Source organism: Periplaneta americana, chromosome 4, assembly GCF_040183065.1.
Source record: "Periplaneta americana isolate PAMFEO1 chromosome 4, P.americana_PAMFEO1_priV1, whole genome shotgun sequence".
Lineage (NCBI taxonomy): Eukaryota > Metazoa > Arthropoda > Insecta > Blattodea > Blattidae > Periplaneta > Periplaneta americana.
Window position 1 is genome coordinate 170856002 of NC_091120.1, and position 20728 is coordinate 170876729.

General features: G+C 34.8%; 2 protein-coding genes across 3 annotated transcripts in view; one reads left to right on the plus strand and one right to left on the minus strand.

The window, feature by feature from the left end:
• The window catches only part of LOC138698425 (putative protein FAM10A4), a 181325-nt gene extending 172201 nt beyond the window's left edge, over positions 1–9124 (plus strand). The window contains exon 7 of the mRNA XM_069824316.1: positions 8507–9124. The gene's annotated coding sequence lies outside the window, so the exon portion shown is untranslated. The remainder of the gene's footprint in view (positions 1–8506) is intronic.
• Positions 2234–20728, minus strand: part of LOC138698423 (proton channel OtopLc-like) — a 707834-nt gene continuing 689339 nt past the window's right edge. For both annotated transcript variants that reach the window (XM_069824314.1, XM_069824312.1), the window contains exons 7-9: positions 19515–19755; positions 16930–17083; positions 2234–11837 (exon numbers count right to left, since the gene is read on the minus strand). In XM_069824314.1, the coding sequence (XP_069680415.1) occupies positions 10967–11837; positions 16930–17083; positions 19515–19755 (1266 nt within the window). In that variant the 3' untranslated portion in view covers positions 2234–10966. The remainder of the gene's footprint in view (positions 11838–16929; positions 17084–19514; positions 19756–20728) is intronic.

Consider the following 20728-nt stretch of genomic DNA (forward strand, 5'->3'; position numbering starts at 1 on the left):
TGCATCTTTGAGATGTGTTTGTCTCCTTATGTCTTCGTTACATAGTCTGTGTCTGTGATGTTCAGCATCTTCCTCTCCAGTATAAACTCTTAAAAGTCCTAAATCTCTCTCTCTCTCTCTTTTTTTAATCACCTAGAAATCCGTAGATAGAGGGCAGTGAGAAAAATTCAGCTGACAAGCAAACGTTCTGATGGGGACAGATAAAAAAGTTAATTTTTTTTTCACCATGTTAATAATATTAAAAGAAGTGCTTATACAAATTTTGGCCACTCGACCGCAATTACGAGGGCGTAAAAAAATAAGTTTGCCAGGGGCCACTAATAGAAAAAGAAAACACAATTTCATTGGACAAATTTATTGGAACGGACACAGCAATTGTTGAGCTATTTTTCAACATATTTTCCATCGGAATTGAGACATTTCTCATATCATGGGATTATTAGAGAGAGGTGCAGATGCAGTCAAACGCTAGTTCCGATCTGAGGCGGCTGACTTCTACGACACAAAAATTGATCCCATGGTATGGCAAATGTCTCAATTCAAGTGGGGGATATGTTGACAAATAGCGCAACATTTGCTGTATCTGTTTCAATAAATATTTCCATGCAATTGTGCTTTTTTCTATAAATAACCCTAGGGAAAATCACTTTCTGGACGGCCTCGTAATTGCGGTCGAGTGGCCAAAATTTGTATAAGCACTTCTTTTGACATTATTAACATGATGAAAGAAAAAAATTTAACTTTTTTATCTGCCTCCGTCAGAACGTTTGCTTGTGAGCCAAAAACATTAATCTCAACACCATGTAGAATTATTCTAGTCCACCGCTGTGAAGTAATGGTTAGGATGTCTGAACGTGAAATGATCAGGCCTGGGATCAAATTCTTGTTGGAACAAGTTACCTGGTTGAGGTTTTTTCCGGGGTTTTCACTCAACCCATTAAAAACAAATGCTGGGTAACTTTCGGCACTGGACCCTAGACTCACTTCGCCAGCATTATCACCTTCATCAGACTCAGATGCTAGATAACCATAGCAGTTGCTCAAGAGCCGTAAAATAACCAATTAAAAACAGTTATTGTGCATTAAAAATAACAAAAAATAATAGAATTTGGTATTCCCAAGAAATTAATTAAAATGTGTCTCAGTGAAACATACAGCAGAGTTCGTATAGGTCAGTTTCTGTCAGATGCATTTGCAATTCACTGTGAGCTAAAGCAAGGAGATGCACTATCACCTTTACTTTTTAACTTTGCTCTAGAGTATGCCATTAGGAAAGTTCAGGATAACAGAGAGGGTTTGGCATTGAATGGGTTACATCAGCTGCTTGTCTATGTGGATGATGTGAATATGTTAGGAGAAAATCCACAAACGATTAGGGAAAACACCAGAATTTTACTGGAAGCAAGTAAAGCGATCGGTTTGGAAGTAAATCCCGAAAAGACAAAGTATATGATTATGTCTCGTGACCAGAATATTGTACGAAATGGAAATATAAAAATTGGAAATTTATCTTTTGAAGAGGTGGAGAAGTTCAAATATCTGGGAGCAACAGTAACAAATATAAATGATACGCGGGAGGAAATTAAACACAGAATAAATATGGGAAATGCCTGTTATTATTCGGTTGAGAAACTTTTATCATCCAGGCTCCTGTTGAAAAATCTGAAAGTTAGAATTTATAAAACAGTTATATTACCGGTTGTTCTGTATGGTTGTGAAACTTGGATTCTCACTTTGAGAGAGGAACAGAGATTAAGGGTGTTTGAGAATAAAGTGCTTAGGAAAATATTTGGGGCTAAGAAGGATGAAGTTACAGGAGAATGGAGAAAGTTACACAACACAGAACTTCACTAATTGTATTCTTCACCTGACATAATTAGGAACATTAAATCCAGACGTTTGAGATGGGCAGGGCATGTAGGACGTATGGGCGAATCCAGAAATGCATATAGAGTGTTAGTTGGGAGGCCAGAGGAAAAAAGACCTTTAGGGAGGCCGAGACGTAGATGGGAAGATAATATTAAAATGGATTTGAGGGAGGTGGGATATGAGGATAGAGAATGGATTAATCTTGCTCAGGATAGGGACCAATGGCGGGCTTATGTGAGGGCGGCAATGAACCTCCGGGTTCCTTAAAAGCCAGTAAGTAAGTAAGTAAGTAAGCGGCCACAAGAGGAGGGAACAAAACAAGAAGTAGGGCTGTTGATGTCAAATATGGATACTTCCTCAGACCATCAATAAAATGTTTAATTTATTTCGTTCCACAATATACATTTACACAAGAAAATACATACAATAATATTCACACTCACGCTACATCCTAATGGTGACTTCAAACCATTAACTTTTTTTTCTACTTTTCCCGCATGGAAACAGGTCACATAATTACTAAAATGGCAACTTTTTATTAATTAAATATGCTCATTCTTACAATCACCGTTCAGTCCTGTATCAAACAGGATTCTTGGTGAGAACAAACGGAGATTGGCCAGCTGATCCTGGGATCAGAAGTAAGAAGGAACTTTACAAGTTGTACAGCAATTTACATTTGGCAGTTACAAAATCTGTCCAGTTATATAAGATAGGAAAGAGCACTTTAAAGCAGTTAGAAAATAATATTATATGTGAATAAATATGATGTGCATTTAATTTGAATCTCATAAGGGTCTAATTCAAAACTTGCAAAAACATTTTTAAATAATCTACTTGATGTTTACTTGAGTGGTGATTCTCAAAGGCCACATGTTAAAGGGAGAGGATGGTATTTTTTGGTGAAAAATGAGTAGATTTTCAAAAAAAAAAAAGATTCTTTAAAATACTCTGTGATATGTGTGGAATGCATAGCATAACATTTTGTGGGTATTTGTGCCCTTATCGGATGTTGAGTCGCCATTTTTAAACTTCCTGCATTATGGATTTTTAAATCACTCACCCACTTTTATTGCTGTTTTCGATAAATTAGATTAAAAATTTTTTTTTTTTCTTTAAAATACCCTTTGATATGTGTAGAATGCATTGCATAACATTTTGTGGGTATTTGTGCCCTTATCGGATGTTGAGACGTCATTTTTAAATTTCCTGCGCTATGGATTTTTAAATCACACAGCCACTTTTATCGGTTTCCAGTAACTTCATTTTCTTTCTACATTTCCAGACAAAAATGGATATAATTTCTGAACTATTAAAGATACATGCATGAAATTTAGAACACACATTCTTTAGACTATTAGGATACATTTGTCTGTAACAGAATTTTGTTAATTGATTTCATTTTAAAAAGTACGTCCGTTTGTTTACAAGAAAGGAAATCAGAAAATTGTTATTAAATTTTAATTGTTTACTTTATAAACGTAGGGACTAGTATCAAAATTCTGTTACAGACAATTTGTAGAACATGCTTTTTGCAAATACATTGGAAAAAATTGTTTGAATCTATCTTTAAAAATGGTTTAGATATATCGGTTTTAGTACAATCCTGTATTGGGTATATTTTTTTCAAATTTGGGCCCCCAAATAATTTTTATTTTTCAAAATATTTTTATTTGGTTGAGTTGCCACAGCTATGAGCTCTCTATATACAAAAAATTAATATTTTACACCAAATAGGAAAAAAGTTTTAAAAAATACCATCCTCTCCCCTTAAGTTAGTGTGTGATGCTAAGCACTTGTATGGTTATCATACACGAATACTTTGATATCAGTGTCAATTCACAGGGATGCCAATGGTACTGGCTGCATGGATTGTTCACCATCAGTATTCCATTGAGTTGATGTCTTCGGAAATATGGTACAATGCTTTAGTTTTGTGCTGCTGCACCAATGGTAAAAATTATGAATTGTAGAGAAATATAAAAACAGTGACAGTGGAAATGGGAGTACCCTAACAAAAAGCCTTTCAATACTATATTTATTCATCACAAATTCCACATTGTTTCGCTGGGATTTGAACTCTGGTATCCAGAACTGAAAAACTGATACTATAGCCATTCAACTGAAAGTCCAGCACGTGATGTTACCAGATTGATATTTTAAGATTATGTATTAATTTATTTATAAGATATCTTTTGGTACATACAGTAAAACTCCATTTTAACGTTCCTGTTTTTAAGGAATAATCTGTCAAGTCCCAGTCAAATTACCATAAGAATAATGTAATTTCTGTTTTTAAGGAAAATCCTGTTCTTAAAGAATACTTTTCAAGTAAATTTTGTGATAATGAAGCCCGAAACACCGAATCAACTTACAATACTAAGCAATAGTACTAGCATATTCGTTAGTGCATCTCAATCAATAGTAAAGTGGCGCCATATAGCAACATTATTCTTTATAGTTCTTTACAGTCTTGCTTAGTGTTGCTTTCACAGAGTTGCTTTGCTTGCTTTGTTCTTGTGAGTTGTGTGGATCCCGTTTCCAAGTTTTTTTTTTGTTAGTTTATTTTTTGCTGTTTATGCATCGTTATAATGACTAAATGGAAGAAATTAACTATCGGACAGAAAGTGAAAATAATAAAGGATGTCGAAATTGATCTTCAAACAACACTATCATGTATGGCAAAAGGTATGGTTTGCCAATTACTTCATTATGGGGAATAATGAAGAAGAAAGAAGAAATTTTCAATGCCAGGTTTCAGTGTAGCTCAGGTTCAACCAAATAGAAAAACATTCGTGCCTCGCCATTTGGAGAGTTAGAAAATATTACAATGAAATGTATTTTAAATAATAATTGTAGACCTGATTAAATAATTGTAATGTTTGGTATATAACACACATGTTAGTACTAGTTATTTTAGCCTTTCCATTTTATGTAAACTCCCTTTTAAGTAAAATTTTGGAAATATTCAACATTTTTTTCCTCTTGTACAATAATGAAAATTAGTAAGTGTAAAATATTGTCCTTTTGCTATATGAGAAAAATATTTTTACGATTTAAAAAAAGAATTATTATTTATTTATTTTTTTTTTCAAAATTCAAAATGGTGGCCGTTCACTGTGCAGTGATTAAGCGTTTCCCTCATAACTCAAAAACAATCCAACATTCTGTGATGACATTTTTTGTGTGTGTTTGTGAATGTCATATGTACAATTTGATGCAAAATCACTTCTCTACCTTTGATAGACTGTCTGATAAAAAATAAATTCATTTTAAAAAATGGTCAAATGTCAGTATTTTCTTCTAACACAAAATAAAAAAAAATATATATTATTTATTAAGAAATGTAGTTGAAAGAACTTGATATTGTAAACATGAGTTTCAGCAATCCAATAAAAGAGAGAACATGAGAAAGTTTATGAGTTATGAGGGAAACGGTTCAGCACTGCACAGTGAACTGCCACCATTTTGAATTAAAAAATGTATATATATATTTTTTTAAATCGTAAAAATATATATATTTTTTTCATATAGGAGGAGGACAGTGTTTTACACACACCAATTTTCATTATTGTACAAGATACAGTAATGGAGGGAAAACATGTTGAATATTTCCAAAAATTTTACTGCTGTAAGCTGTACTTAATCCTTAAGGAAAACCCTTATTTAAAGGGGGGGGGGGAAGTAATCCATCAAAGATTTGTTAAAAAGGGGTTCTGCTGTATATGTATAGTAAGTCGAGAACATAATTGCGAATTTTCCAGAAAGGTAGTGATTGAGATTATATAGCCAGAAATTTCTCTCTCTCTCTGTCTCTGTCTTTTAACTTCTATAATTTATACTCAAATGAAGGGTGACACACTGTTCATCAAACTGACAGAACATTGGCTTTCCACACAACAGAGAGAGACATAATTCGTAACACTTGAATGTTGTTGTTCTTGATAGACTGCAAGTAATGTATTTAATTTCCTAAAGAAGTAGATAACGTCACACACTAATAAAAGAATAATTATGATTCAGTAAATTTCTCATTGGAGTGATAATTTGACTTTTGTTATCATTAAAAAAAATGCATATTATTTACTGTGTATGTCCAGATGTCTAGCTTTATATAGTCCTAAATGAGAACCTCTCATGCTCTTTCCTTTCTCACATAACATACCCATTTCCTTTGCCGTGTTTCTTGAATTACATTTGTTAGTGTATAGTATTATATGCTGTTAGTGTTAAATCTTTTAATGTTTGTATGTTACGCCAGCAGTATATCCTTAATGCAGTTTCTCCTGTAGGTCTGTGAAAGAAATATTACAATGATTAAGTTTTGATTATAAACGCTTTGAGATTATATAAAGAATCCATTGCAGTAACAAATGATTCATGCAGCAAATTATGTCAGCAGAAGTGTGTTAAGATTCAATTGCACTCCTAGAATATTTTACAAATCTTAATTCTGTAGATAAGAACACCATTGTTTCCTTAAATAAATTGGAAATATTGAATAGATTTAAAAAATACTCTTGGAATAAGCACCCAAGTAAAGCTTTTATTTGTTTATGGCAATGATTGTCAATTGAATATTTTCTGGCAGCTGCCATTGTGGTTTCTGTTAATCACATTAAGTACAGACTTGTTGTGTCTCTTATGACTGTTCTTATTTGTTTAAATTAGTTAGGGGTATATGTATAAATTTCTTTAAAATAACCTTTCTTTGAAAGTTTATAGTGTTAACACTTTCATTTTGCAGAATGATTTTTTTCATGTGCAGGAATGAATTTTGTATTAATTCATTAGGGTGTTTGGGATAAGGAAATCACTTCCAGCAGCTCACAGTATTCTATTATGGCTATCTTTTTGTCGCTACTGGTAGAAATTCTGCCAGTAGACATTCTGGAAGTAGAAAATTATAACTTAATGCTATTGGCTCAATTTGGAAGGACTTGTTTAATAATTATTTTGTGACTTAATTTGTATTTTTTCCCTCTTACTTTAACGTATTATGCATTTTTTATATTTGTGCTGGATATCTGATGTCTCCATGTGAATTATCAGAACTTTCATCTATTATATCTCTCTGATAAGGGAGATTACCATTTCTTCTTTATTTCAGCTAGAAATTAAACAATAAATGTTCCATATTTACTTCAAGTATATATAAAGTGGGGGTAATCTTCTTACACAAATTTATAAACTATTATGGATTTATATTACCATACTCCCCATAATTATTGAAAACATGTTATATGTAATTGTTTTTCTTTCTTTTCCAGTTTGTATAATTGTTCTATAATCAGATTTTTTTTTCACATTTTTCTACATCAGCAAGCATGCATTAAAAGTTTCTGCTACAGTAAACCAGAAAATGTTTAAGTCTAGGTCGTAATGACACCCCCCCCCCCCCACCCCATAGACATAAAATCAAACCTTTGACAGCAACAAACTGCATTATGTAGAAGATTGTGGTTGCTAAATGTCGGATTCATACATATTTCGTCTTATCATAGATCATTTACCAGATTGTGTGAAGTTGGACATAAGTAATGTTTACAGTTTAGTTGGACATAAGTAATGTTTACAGTTTAGTTGGACATAAGTAAAGTTTACATTTAGTTGGACATAAGTAATGTTTACAGTTTAGTTGGACATAAGTAATGTTTACATTTAGTTGGACATAAGTAATGTTTACAGTTCAGTTGGGTATAAATAATGTTTACAGTTTAGTTGGGTATAAATAATGTTTACAGTTTAGTTGGACATAAGTAATGTTTACAGTTTAGTTGGACATAAGTAATGTTTACAGTTTAGTTGGACATAAGTAATGTTTACATTTAGTTGGACATAAGTAATGTTTACAGTTCAGTTGGGTATAAATAATGTTTACAGTTCAGTTGGACATAAATAATGTTTACAGTTTAGTTGGGTATAAATAATGTTTACAGTTTAGTTGGGTATAAATAATGTTTACAGTTTAGTTGGACATAAGTAACGTTTATAGTTTAGTTGGACATAAGTAATGTTTACATTTAGTTGGACATAAGTAATGTTTACAGTTTAGTTGGACATAAATAATGTTTACAGTTTAGTTGGACATAAGTAATGTTTACATTTAGTTGGACATAAGTAATGTTTACATTTAGTTGGACATAAATAATGTTTACATTTAGTTGGACATAAGTAATGTCTACAATTTAGTTGGACATAAATAATGTTTACAGTTTAGTTGGACATAAATAATGTTTACATTTAGTCGGACATAAGTAATGTTTACATTTAGTTGGACATAAATAATGTTTACAGTTTAGTTGTCCATAAGTAATGTTTACATTTAGTTGGACATAAGTAATGTTTACAATTTAGTTGGACATAAGTAATGTTTACAGTACAGTTGGACATAAGTAATTGAATGCTGATTCATCACATCCATAATAACTCATTACTAGGCATACTTGTTAGATATTGAAACTGGAAAAGAAATCCTTTGCATGTGATGTAATTTTGATAATTCTTTTCCAATTCACAATGATGTCTGTTTAAGTAAATCTTAACACTTACTTATGTTACAATAAACATTTATTTTTTAATTAGGCAGAAGTTAAAATGCTGAAACTAATTAAATATATATTTCTTTTCTTTACAGATTCCCGAAAATGGTCCTGTTTTGATTAAAATTTGGTGTCAGGTTTTTAACACGTTATTTAGCTATAGTATTTTTTTATTTTAAATACAGAATGTTGATTGTGCACTTTATATATAGATTATATATAAAGGCCTTCTTACTAAACCACTTTGATTAAAGACTGATAGGGAACTTCCAAGTCCATACCTGATCTATGCAATTGAATTTCGAATTTGGAGAGTTGCTGATAGAGCATTGAAGCTTTGTGTTCTTTTGTTTGTTATATGTTACTGAGAGGAGAAACCTGAGTTAATTCTCTTACACTGCATAGTGCATGTCTGTTCATGACCTTAGTGTGTTGCCAAGTAGAACTCCTAGTCACTGGAATGTTTTGTCCTCAGGCACAGAGGTCAAACGACTGATCTGAATGCACCATAACAATTATCAAAATGGTAAGAAGGCATAAATAAGAGATAGGAGAAATTATGAATTATTAATTGTGTGCCATGTTCATAATTTGGAGTGGTTTCATATGAATGTAGTTAACAGGAATTGAAATAAAGAACCACCAACTTTTTAAGCATTGCAGAATGTTTTATGTATAAAAGATAACATCGTTAAATATATACACACATTGAATCTTGTTACTTTAATTTGTCATACTACCTAACCTTCATCGAGAGTAAAGAATTTTGTAGTCATTAATTGTACTGTATTGTTTTATCCTCATTTTCCCCTAACACAGCAGAGGAATCCACTTCCGTGGATGGAACATTTCTTCACTATTAATTTAAGACAAAATAAGGTGTCAGCAGTCAGATATAAAGCCGTTTTAAATAGTTGGACACGTGCTTGGACAATGCCCTAAAGGCGAGCTGCTGATCAATGCTAGACATCATCGTGTACGACATGCTTTGGCGACATTGTTAAAAACTTTAAATTGGGAGATTCATGAGGAAGTACATTGTGTATCATCAGATGGTTCTTTCAGACGGGCAGACATAATTGCTATCAACGGACGCTTAAAACGGGCTCTTGTTCTTGACCCTACTATCCGTTTCGAAAGAGGTTCTATTTCCAAATTCACATGGAATTATCTTAAGGAACTTCACATTCCTTTTGATTATGTAATGTATGTCCTTATAAATATTATCAAGGATTCTCTTCCAATATTACATCATCATCTTTATTTCAATTAATCCACTTATATTTGCCTTAAACAATTAATTTCTTTTTTCTTTAATGTATCACATCACGTTATATTGTACATGTTTAATGTATTCAGGACATTTGTGGTCACTCAAATTCTTTGAGCTGATGTCTCTAATTTAGAAAATATATATACATAACATTTTCATTATATATTATTTCAGACGTTTCTTTGCAGATATATTAAATTCTGCTTTCTGCTTTAAACACCTTCAACAGGCGGCCATCTCTGTTAGTACTGGTAAACTGAGGTTGAAGATGATGGCTGGCAGGAATCAAGGGCCAGGTATTCATATTTTTTTTATGGTTAATGTGAGGTGGAGGATTGGAAAGCGTGTAGATTCGCAAAACAGTAGCGTTTACTGGCTATGTACATAGTGCCTTTTAGTAGGACACAGTAAAACTGTTAACAATAATTTACAACTACTTCAGAAAAAATAAAATATAAGTTTAACATTAACATTTACACTATAAAAACAATATATATTATACTTTTCCTTTATAAAAATATAAAAAGTATCACAGGTTTGTTAATTAAATATAATTATAAATTTCACCTAATAATCTTCTATTGCGTCTCTAGTACTTTAGCTTACAAATAGTGTTTTTATTAAATACGTTTATGGTGTGTAACAACGTTTTTGATTAATATAATATTTAAGGGAGAGAGGGAATTAAAAGGACGAAAATACCTAAACTCCATAAGCATCAAAACTTGAGCATATGAAGGTTCGAGTGCCAAGGCACCTTTCGAAATGGGGTAGTTCCACCACTGGCATTTCGAACAAGGTCAAATATATTCTGGGTGGGGAACACATTTGAATCTACACATTCTGTGACTATGCATGAATTCCGTGAACTAGATCGTTCATGATTGCTCCGATGATGATGTCCATGATTATGATGATGGTGATGGTGCTTTTTCCTTCGTGGAGGAGGAAGTGCATAATTCAGGTCCAAGACTATTGGTTCACTTTGATCGATCGCCATCGTGTTATCAAGATACATCCAGCTGATGGAGTCGGCATGAGGCTTCATAAAACAAGATTCTGTACTGTAACCATGAATATAAGGGTATTCGTGAACACACAGGCCTTTCGGTGGCTTACACCCTCTTACTGTACCTCCAAGATCTGCTAGTGTTACTTTTTTCGTAATTCCTTTCCTTAATGGTGATGGAGCGTGATCGGAGATCTGATGTATGCAAGCGTGCGGAAATTCTGTCATTGAGTGTGTGGATCCATGCCGGCGTCTCCATTGCTCCCACCACCGTCAGTTTCCCGGATCCAGGAGAGGTGTTCTGTAGGAGCGCTTCCACACTTCCAGCAAGAGAACACAGGAGTGGAAGCGGTAGAAGACGAGGAGAGGCAGGCCGATGCGCGAAATAACTCCCCAGCCAAGAACTCCAAAAAATCGTAGCTGGAGTTCCTGGGACAACCAGCTCTGGGTGACAAATGTGTCGTACGCCCACAGTACAGCATTGCTGCATAGTAGGAAGGTGATGACTTGCCTCGCTGGCTTGGTGAGCATTTGATGACGTGTGAGGGTGGCTCGTCGTAATGCTTCAGCTATGAGGACGCTCTGTGCCGTAGTCTGAATGAGCTGTAGGGCACTGACAGCCAACAGCATGGCGTGACGTCGTGGCGCTCCAGAGTCTGTAATGTCTATGATGCTTAATCCGCTTGCCCCGACCACTATCCCGAACACAGCATACAGCTGCACTCCTGCCGTGGAAACTGTGGACAGCAGAGTATCGAGAGGTGTCGGTTCCTGACCCGATGTGGAGAGTCTTCGCACTTGGACCAGACCCACACTAGTCATGATGCAGCACAGGCCCAGCATTGCTGCGAGGGCTCCAGTTGTTAGCCAGAAGATGGTGTCTGCTGGAAATTCCTCGTCTTCCTTAACGACCAGGAAGATGATGATGACTACAATACCTGCGACAAGGCACAGAATGCCCAAGAAGAGGCCCTTGCTTGCACCTCCACAGTCCACACTCCAAGTGCTTCGAAGACTGTGATCGCCAACAGACGCCATAGTGCAGCCCTTTGAATGGCCTGTAACTACTTTCTTCTGCTTCAGGATGATCCGCCCTCTGCCTACGTTCTGGCCCATAACAAATGTGACAGCTGCGGCGATTAAGCTAAAACAGAAAGACATGAGTCAATGAATATGAACTTAACATTCACCGATAAAACTGAAAAGAAATTACAATAAGGGAGCAGATGGGTGAAATTTTTTACCATTTTTGGTCAAAAATTTGTTTTTTCATTTATTGCATTGAAATTAATCTATAGACCCCAATGTATGAGTCTGCAAAGTTTCAGCCCAGTGTGACGCTTGGAACTGTCAATAATTACATCATATTTAAATCGCTGCATTTTTTAAATGTCTAGCATGTATACTTTAAAAATGATTTTTCTCAAATTAAATTTTTTGCGCTTTTCTATATATTCAAAATCTAATGGCTTCTTCAGTATTTTCAAGCTATCAAGCTGAAAATTTTTCTATAAAGTATACTTAACAAATTAGAGGAGCAGGTTTTTGATATGTTAAATTACTTTTCAAATTGAAAAGTAATTTGTATAACAATAGGTACTAGAAAATTAAAAAATAACTTTTGACAAAATAATAATTTGTTTCTTTATTCTAAGGATTTATTTCTGAAATATGGATGCTTAGTGCTTTTCTAGGTGTTTCAAGGAAACTTTATTTTTTTCTAGACTATATACTTAAAATTTGTACGAGAAGATAGATTTTGAAAATATGTCCCAATTTTTTTTAGAAAATTGGCATAACTCAGAAAATATCTGGGTGACATGCAAGAAAATTTGTAGCATGTATATACATCATATCATTGGTGTTAGTGTAAAATGTCGTATGTAAAAAAATTACAAATTTTTCAGGAAAGGGAAAAAACTGAATATTTTTGTTGGTTTCAGATCAGTTACTTTGAAACTTAAAATGTTATCATAAAAACAAATCTTGTGATATTTTGCAATTATATCTGAGCACCGAAATAATGCATGTCTAGAGGGGAAAAAATTGTTTGAATTTTTTGACATTTTGCACGAACACCAATGATATATGTAATATGTGTGCCAAAAATGAACCAACTAGCTCAAAAACTACAGAAGTTGGAAATTTCACCATCTTCTCCCTTAAATATCTGACCGATCACTGACAGTCTGATAGCTACCAGACTGTGATCAGTGATGAATTCAGGGGTGGCCCAGAGGGAAGTTTCCCCCTCCAGATTACTCTCCCCCTGGACATTTCGAACTTTAAAAAAAATATGTATATATAATTTATAGAACATTACATTTCAATTTGATATGGCTTTCTGAGTAGTAGTTTCCTTGAAGATTGGCAATCTGGCAGCCAATCTTGATTGATTGAAATTTAATAAACCATCTTAATTTTTTAGTCTTGATAATTACAGTTAAGAATTCAGGTGTGCTGTATTTTTATTGACGTAGTTTTCAGCGAGCGTTAGTTTTGCGGACACTATTTCCTTTCCTTAAAAAGAAGAGACGTACTGAGGAGTCAATGGAAAGTGCACCCATTGCATTTAATGGAAATTCTCAATTGGTTTGACGTGAAAGTGAAATCTGTGAACCTGTAATTCCAGCTGTGTTACCTTCTTCTAATGCTAATACTAGTGAGTCGATGAATAAAAAGGTTGGGTGCAAAATCAAATATAAAAAACAATAGAAAACTGAGTATGATTCGTTGTATTTCGATCGTATTCAGAGTGGTGCATTTTGTAAGCTATGTTGGTTGGTTGGTTGGTAGCCAATGCTGTGGTATCATGGCAATGAAGCCATCAGCCATCTTGCAGTCCATTATTTTTCTGTGATGTTGAGATGGATAGGCGAAGCTACAGTTTTCCAGGTGGAGCTTATCCATGATTAGGGGAGAGTCGGGTAGTACCGGACATCGGGTAATATCGGACAGTGCGTTTCTTTCATCTACCATCATATGGTAGTACCTGAATGACATGGTTACGTTTCTCTATGCAACATCACAGAAACGTAACCATGTCAATCAGGTACTATCATCGTGTGGTAGATGAAAGAAACTCACTGTCCGATATTACCCGATGTCCGATATTACCCGATGTCCGATACTACCCAACTCTCCCCTACTGTACGTCCTTTCTACATAACACACAATTGGGTGAGAGAGATGCCGATTCTATATAAATGAGTTGCCAAACAATCATGCCTGGTCAGAAGGTAGAAGGCTGCCACTGCTGAATTTCTTGGTTCTTCAGGGATGAGGGGTTTCCATGATTTATCTTTAGCTGATTCCTTTATTCTGTTCAAAAATTTTTGTTCCTTTTGGAGTCTTTTATTGAATTTAACAGAAATAAATGATTTTTGAGCAGTGGCGGCTCCTGCATATTTCTTAAGAGGAAGAAAGAAGTTAACAGCACGAAATGACATCTTCTTGAGAGAAACATGCTACAAATTAGCTTACATGCATACATGTAAGACCAGGTAGTGTTGGGGTTGGCCTTCCCTTCTGTATAGCAATAATCTGTTCTTGTAAACTGAGTTTCCTAAATTGTCCAAAATATATTATGTTTTCACTTCCATTCATTGTTGAATAATTGCGCAAATTAACAATTATAATGAAATTCACAACCTCGTAGCATCACACGTGTTGGAAGAGACTAGCTACTAACTCGTAACTGGAACCGTTTTACGGAAATGGAAATGGGAATGGGAAATAATCTAAGGAAAGCGAGAACACTGCACCCACCCACGTAGTCTGTGTTGCCACATGTACATTTTACAAGTTCAGTATCACATGCTTTTGAAGAGTGTCAGTTCTTGTAAAGTCATACTATCATTACTGTTCAAAGCTGCCGGTGGCCGATTAATTTTTTATGTTAAAAATGATGTAGTTTGGAGTACTTACTTTCAGTTTCAAATATATTTGTACAAAACTGACAACTTGGCTGTTGCCCTGTCTAGTAAACAATGAATAGAAGTGAATTTCAGGGACCAACTACGTAGAACTACTTCCTCTTTGTTTTACATAAACCCGACTTTAACTTTCAAATATCCACGAAAGTTTCAAACCATGAATAGTAGCCTATATAAAGTACAATGAATAATATTTTTGATTTATAATTAAAAAAAAAGTTTACAGGGTGTCTTTCATAGCGTTGCATTAAAATTGTTTTTGTTGTGTCTCCTCCTAGATGTGTTAGCTATAGTCCAGTTGAATGCAACATCGTTAGATGGCAGCGGTAGCAAGCTTGCTGCTTGACCAGTCAGTTTCTATTTCCCGCCCATGCTCTGATTCAGAGGAGGATCTCCTCCCTCTCCGTTCATTTACTCGCTTTAAAACTCTGCTTCTTTCTCTGGCCGCTAGTGCGCTGTTGTCTATGTGTGTTAACTGCAGTAGAGGAGGAATGGAATGCCTTTCCTCCACACAGACAATCTCGCATTTTTCTCACAGTTTTCTACAGCACATGAGCGCGCGTCATTTAAAACTCGATCAACCGAGTTTTTCTTATAGCTGTGAACTTAAAACTTATCGAATCTTCCTCGAATTTCAAGGCACATATTTTATTTGGTATTTACTTTCAATAGAAGAAAATGTGAGGAGGACGTTCCTCCCTTCCCTCCCCCGAGGAACCGCCACTGTTTTTGAGTAATATTATTTTTGTATTAGGTGCAGCCTTGCTTAGCCAGTTGATCCGCCAGTTCATTACCTGCAAGGCCGCAGTGTGTTGGAACCCATTGCAGAACTATATCCTTGCCTAGTTTTTGGAGATGCTTGATCAGGGTACAGCACTGAGAAGTTTTGTCAGTTTTCTGTTAATTTATTATTAACTACAGCTTGTATAGCTGCTATTGAGTCAGTGAGGATTACAGTTTTGGAAAATTTATTTATTATTTGCAGTAGATTGGTTGGAATAGTGAATACAGCTTCAACTTCTCCATCAAAGTTTGTGGAGCCCTTCCCAACTGCTTTATAGAACTATGTGAAATGCATTAAAAAAAAAAAGACATCGAAGCTCTGTAAGAAAACAGGAGGGGTATGAATATCGGTGCCCTTTAAAAACTTTAGAAAAGCTATTGAAAGACACATTCGTCTAATTAATTGGCGAGTAATTACTAATTACTAATTATAGGCCTACTAAATTTGGTTACATCAGCTGCTTGTCTATGCGGATGACATGAATATGTTACGAGAAAATCCACAAACGATTAGGGAAAACACGGGAATTTTACTGGAAGCAAGTAAAGCGATCGGTTTGGAAGTAAATCCCGAAAAGACAAAGTATATGATTATGTCTCGTGACGAGGATATTGTACGAAATGGAAATATAAAAATTGGAAATTTATCTTTTGAAGAGGTGGAGAAGTTCAAATATCTGGGAGCAAGAGTAACAAATATAAATGATACTCGGGAGGAAATTAAACACAGAATAAATATGGGAAATGCCTGTTATTATTTGGTTGAGAAGCTTTTATGATCCAGTCTGCTGTCAAAAAATCTGAAAGTTAGAATTTATAAAACAGTTATATTACCGGTTGTTCTGTATGGTTGTGAAACTTGGACTCTCACTTTGAGAGAGGAACAGAGATTAAGGGTGTTTGAGAATAAGGAGCTTAGGAAAATATTTGGGGCTAAGAGGGATGAAGTTACAGGAGAATGAAGAAAGTTACACAACACAGAACTGCACGCATTGTATTCTTCACCTGACATAATTAGGAACATTAAATCCAGACGTTTGAGATGGGCAGGGCATGTAGCACGTATGGGCGAATCCAGAAATGCATATAGAGTGTTAGTTGGGAGACCAGAGGGAAAAAGACCTTCAGGGAGGCCGAGACGTAGGTGGGAAAATAATATTAAAATGGATTTGAGGGAGGTGGGATATGATGATAGAGAATGGATTAATCTTGCTCAGGATAGGGACCAATGGCGGGCTTATGTGAGGGCGGCAATGAACCTCCGGGTTCTTTAAAAGCCAGTAAGTAGTAGTAGTAAGTCTACTAAATTTAGGCAGTTTATATAAAAATGATACTAAACACTGGATTTATGGGAAAATTTTACACAAAAAGATGGTTCATATTCACCATGTTTTACTTATCATGCAAAGTAATCTCTCTCTCTCTCTCTCTTGATTCTTCTGTCTCACTGTTTCACTTACTTTTTCATGTATTCCCCCATCCTTCACAGTCTGCCTACATATGCTATTAATTGCTTACCTAAACTGCACGATGAATGGGTATAAAAATGGCATTGAAGAGGTCCACAGCTGTCCCAGTGAATTTGTGTTGAGGCATTCATGGAGTGCAACAACTTGGGATATGTGTGAGTCTGATATTGGCCTGTAGCTGTAGTATGATGACACGTTGCTACCTGTAACAATGAAAACTCTGCATTACAAAAATATAAACACACAGTTGCAGTGAATAACACTGCAAATCTGAACATTTCTGTTCGGAATTTAATCCTGTAACTGTACAGCAATTCAATCTCTTCATAATTCCTGAATGTTTCTTATTGTGTTCCATTGCTTTCACTGCATTTAGATCCTAGTATTGAAATACTTACACTAATTCATGTTGCCAAATGCTCTTACTTCATAGTTACATTGGCTCTCTTATAGAAGGCAAGGTCACTTCATTACTTCCATTGTTCTTTTTGTCATGTTATATCACTCCTGCTCCTTTTTAAATTTTCATCAATTTTCCTTATATAAATTCTTGTGTTCTGAATCTTTCATATGCGGGAGAATTAGACATGCACACACACAGCCCCTATAATTGCTTGAGACATTTATGCGGTTCGTGATTGTTATTGTATTGTATTGTATTTATTTACATTCCATGGTATTCATACATCACTTCACAGCTAGAATATGGAACATGTAAAAAAAATCTTAATAGTACTACAAAGTCTTAATTATAATCACAGTCTAGTTGAAATATGGATGGAAAACAAAGGTGTTAGATCAAAGGACATGGAAAAGCATCATTGGGGCGGTCAAGGCTGGAAACCGGCTGTAGAACAAAAGAAGAAGAAGAAGAAGTTGAAATATATGCAAAAGAGTTTTACAGTATACTAATACAACACAAGAGGTTAGTATCTACTTAATACAAGACAGAAGTATTCATGCAATGTTGTTGAATGTCATAAATTCACCTACAGAATAGAAGGCATGAGAAATTAGGCACTTCTTTAATTTTGCTGTAAATAATCTTATGTTTTGAGTTTCATTTTTTATATCCATAGGGAGGTTATTAAAAATTTTTACTGCCCTATAATGCACTCCTTTTTGATAGCATGATAGATTTGCCGATGGAGTATGAAAGTCAATTTTTTTGTCGAGTATTTACTGTATGGTATGAACTGTTGAATTAGTTACAAAGTTTTCTCGATTACATAGGCCTACTAGGAAGTTTATTAATGAAACATAATATTATATTGACAAGCCATGGGCATTATTTATAGTTTTTTGAAAATGGTTATACACGATTCCCTAGATTTGGCACCTACTATTATTCTAATTACTCTTTTTTGTAGTAAGAATATATTGTTACTATCTGTAGAATTTCCCCAGAATATTATTCCAAAACTCATTATCGAGTGCAAATATGCAAAGTTTATTGGTTTTAAGGTATTGATATTTACTACCTCTTGCATAGATCTAATAGCAAAACATGCTGAATTTAGTTTGGAGGTAAATTCTATAATATGATTTTTCCCATTTAGCATATTATCGATTTGTAAGCCAAGAAATTTGGTTGTCATTGTTTCTATTAGCTATCCGCAATATGTGGAACCCGAATCACGTAAAGTGAAGTGTGTAGGCATTGGATACATACATACATACATACTTTTTTTTTTATTTTAGTAGGTTATTTTATGACTCTTTATCAACAGCTTAGGTTATTTAGCGTCTGAATGAGATGAAGATGATAATGCCGGTGAAATGAGTCCGGGGTCCAGCACCGAAAGTTACCCAGCATTTACTCATCTTGGGTTGAGGGAAAACCCCGGAAAAAACCTCAACCAAGTAACTTGTCCCGACTGGGAATCGAACCTGGGCCACCTGGTTTCGCGGCCAGACACGCTGACCATTACCCCACAGGTGTGGACTACTTACATACATATATGCATGCATGCATGCATAGATAGTTTCTATTAGAGAACTGTTGTTAATTATTGGGCTTGAAGTTTATATTGTGAGCATGGCTGGGATTGTGAAGATGTTTGGGATTTAAAATAAAAGTTTGATATTTCTTTTCATTTTTGTCATTATACTCCCTGCATTTAAATTTAACAAGGTAGAACCTTCTCATTGATTACCGGTACTTCATATTGCTTCCTTATTCCATTAGGCATTAGAAAACAATGTAATTGATTGTCGAATCGATATACACATCTATATGACGTCAATGAGTTGCTTGAAATTTTAATTTTAATTAAATATATCATTACAGGGAATTGGATTCATTTGAAAATAAGTTTTTTTTAGAATTAGACTATGCTAAATTAACTATTTCTGTTTTTATACTCCCCGCATTTATTAACCACCCCATTTGTTTACGAATAATAATGAATTCATTATGATGTCGTTTTCCTTTTGTGTTTCATCACAGCTAGCTTGATTCGAAACTGCTTTGTTTTAAACACATAATAAGTTCAGCTATTCAAGGCCTACTGTAATGAATGGCGTCACTGTATTAACAGTAAGTGTGACCAGATGTGACTTCATTCCTGAAGATAATGCACATTAAATATATGAAGTTCATTCATGCATCCTGGCACTGTTGGCAGTACTTACTGAAGGTTAGGTCACGCTGGTGTCTGACCACCATCGAGCGAGGGAAGCCTCTGAGCTGCAGTGGGGTGGGAATGTTGTTGGAGACTGCACCCCTGACGTTGCTGCTCTGAGACAAGTGAACAAAGTAAGTCCACTCGTTGCCACTCTCCCAGACAATGAGACGCACCCACAGAGCCAGGTTTGTTGCCGCAAGGTGCATAAAGCCAAACCGCGCTGCAAGGCCAAATCTCTCAACAAGGACCTTCAAAGTAAGGAAGAAGAAAAAATAATCAGTGAACATAAATTGTAAAGTAACTACATTTAATAAACTCTTAAGTAGCGACTAAACTATAGACTTGATAGTCGTCTGTTAATGTAAGCATAACGGATATTCCATTTGCAATTGGCCTCTCTATGTGGATATGAATCCTATGACAAAAGTAAGTGATCAGCTTACAGTAAGAAGCTGGTCCATCAAATATGGGGGCAATAAAAAATTGCAAGTCTGGTCGGTATGAATGAAGCATTGATATCAACACTTTGGAATACCTCTGTTGAGCTGCATAAAAGCATTTGGTAGAAAAAATTGTGGAAAATGTACTTTGTGTATCGTGGTTTTCCACGTGGTCCATCTTGCTCCAGTTTCTTTGTAATGTGTCTCGAAGTATTCCACATAATAGTCATGGAAATATTGGGTATATGGTTTAAGTATATACATGAATATAACATAAAATATACTACAGTACAATACAATGTTATAGAAAATAGATATTGTATTTCATTACTTCAATTCGAGTATAGTCATGCCTTTCAGTTGTGATGATAGATTGTTTTGTTTTATAAAATTATCTTTCTTTCTTGCTTTCAATAAGTTAAGTTCATCAAACATAATTGTCCTGGATGTTCTCTGGATTTTTCATTTAGAATTAAAAATCACGTTTCGCTGCTGTTGGTTCTCTTTTCACACTCTTTTTCACGAAATTCTTTGAAGTCCACTTTGTTTCAGGGACATACTGTAACATTACATTTGAAACTACCCCTTCCAAATGTTCCACAACTGTATTTTGGCTTTGCAATAGATGGCCAGAAAGACTTCCTCATTTTATTACATGTAAACTCTTACTTGTTTACACAAGATCTCCACAGTGGCACTTCTTCAAAAAAACTAATTCCCTATGCCTGCCAGAAAGACAGTTGATTCTACTCAAGTTCTTCTCTAAGTTCCAAGACGAGGA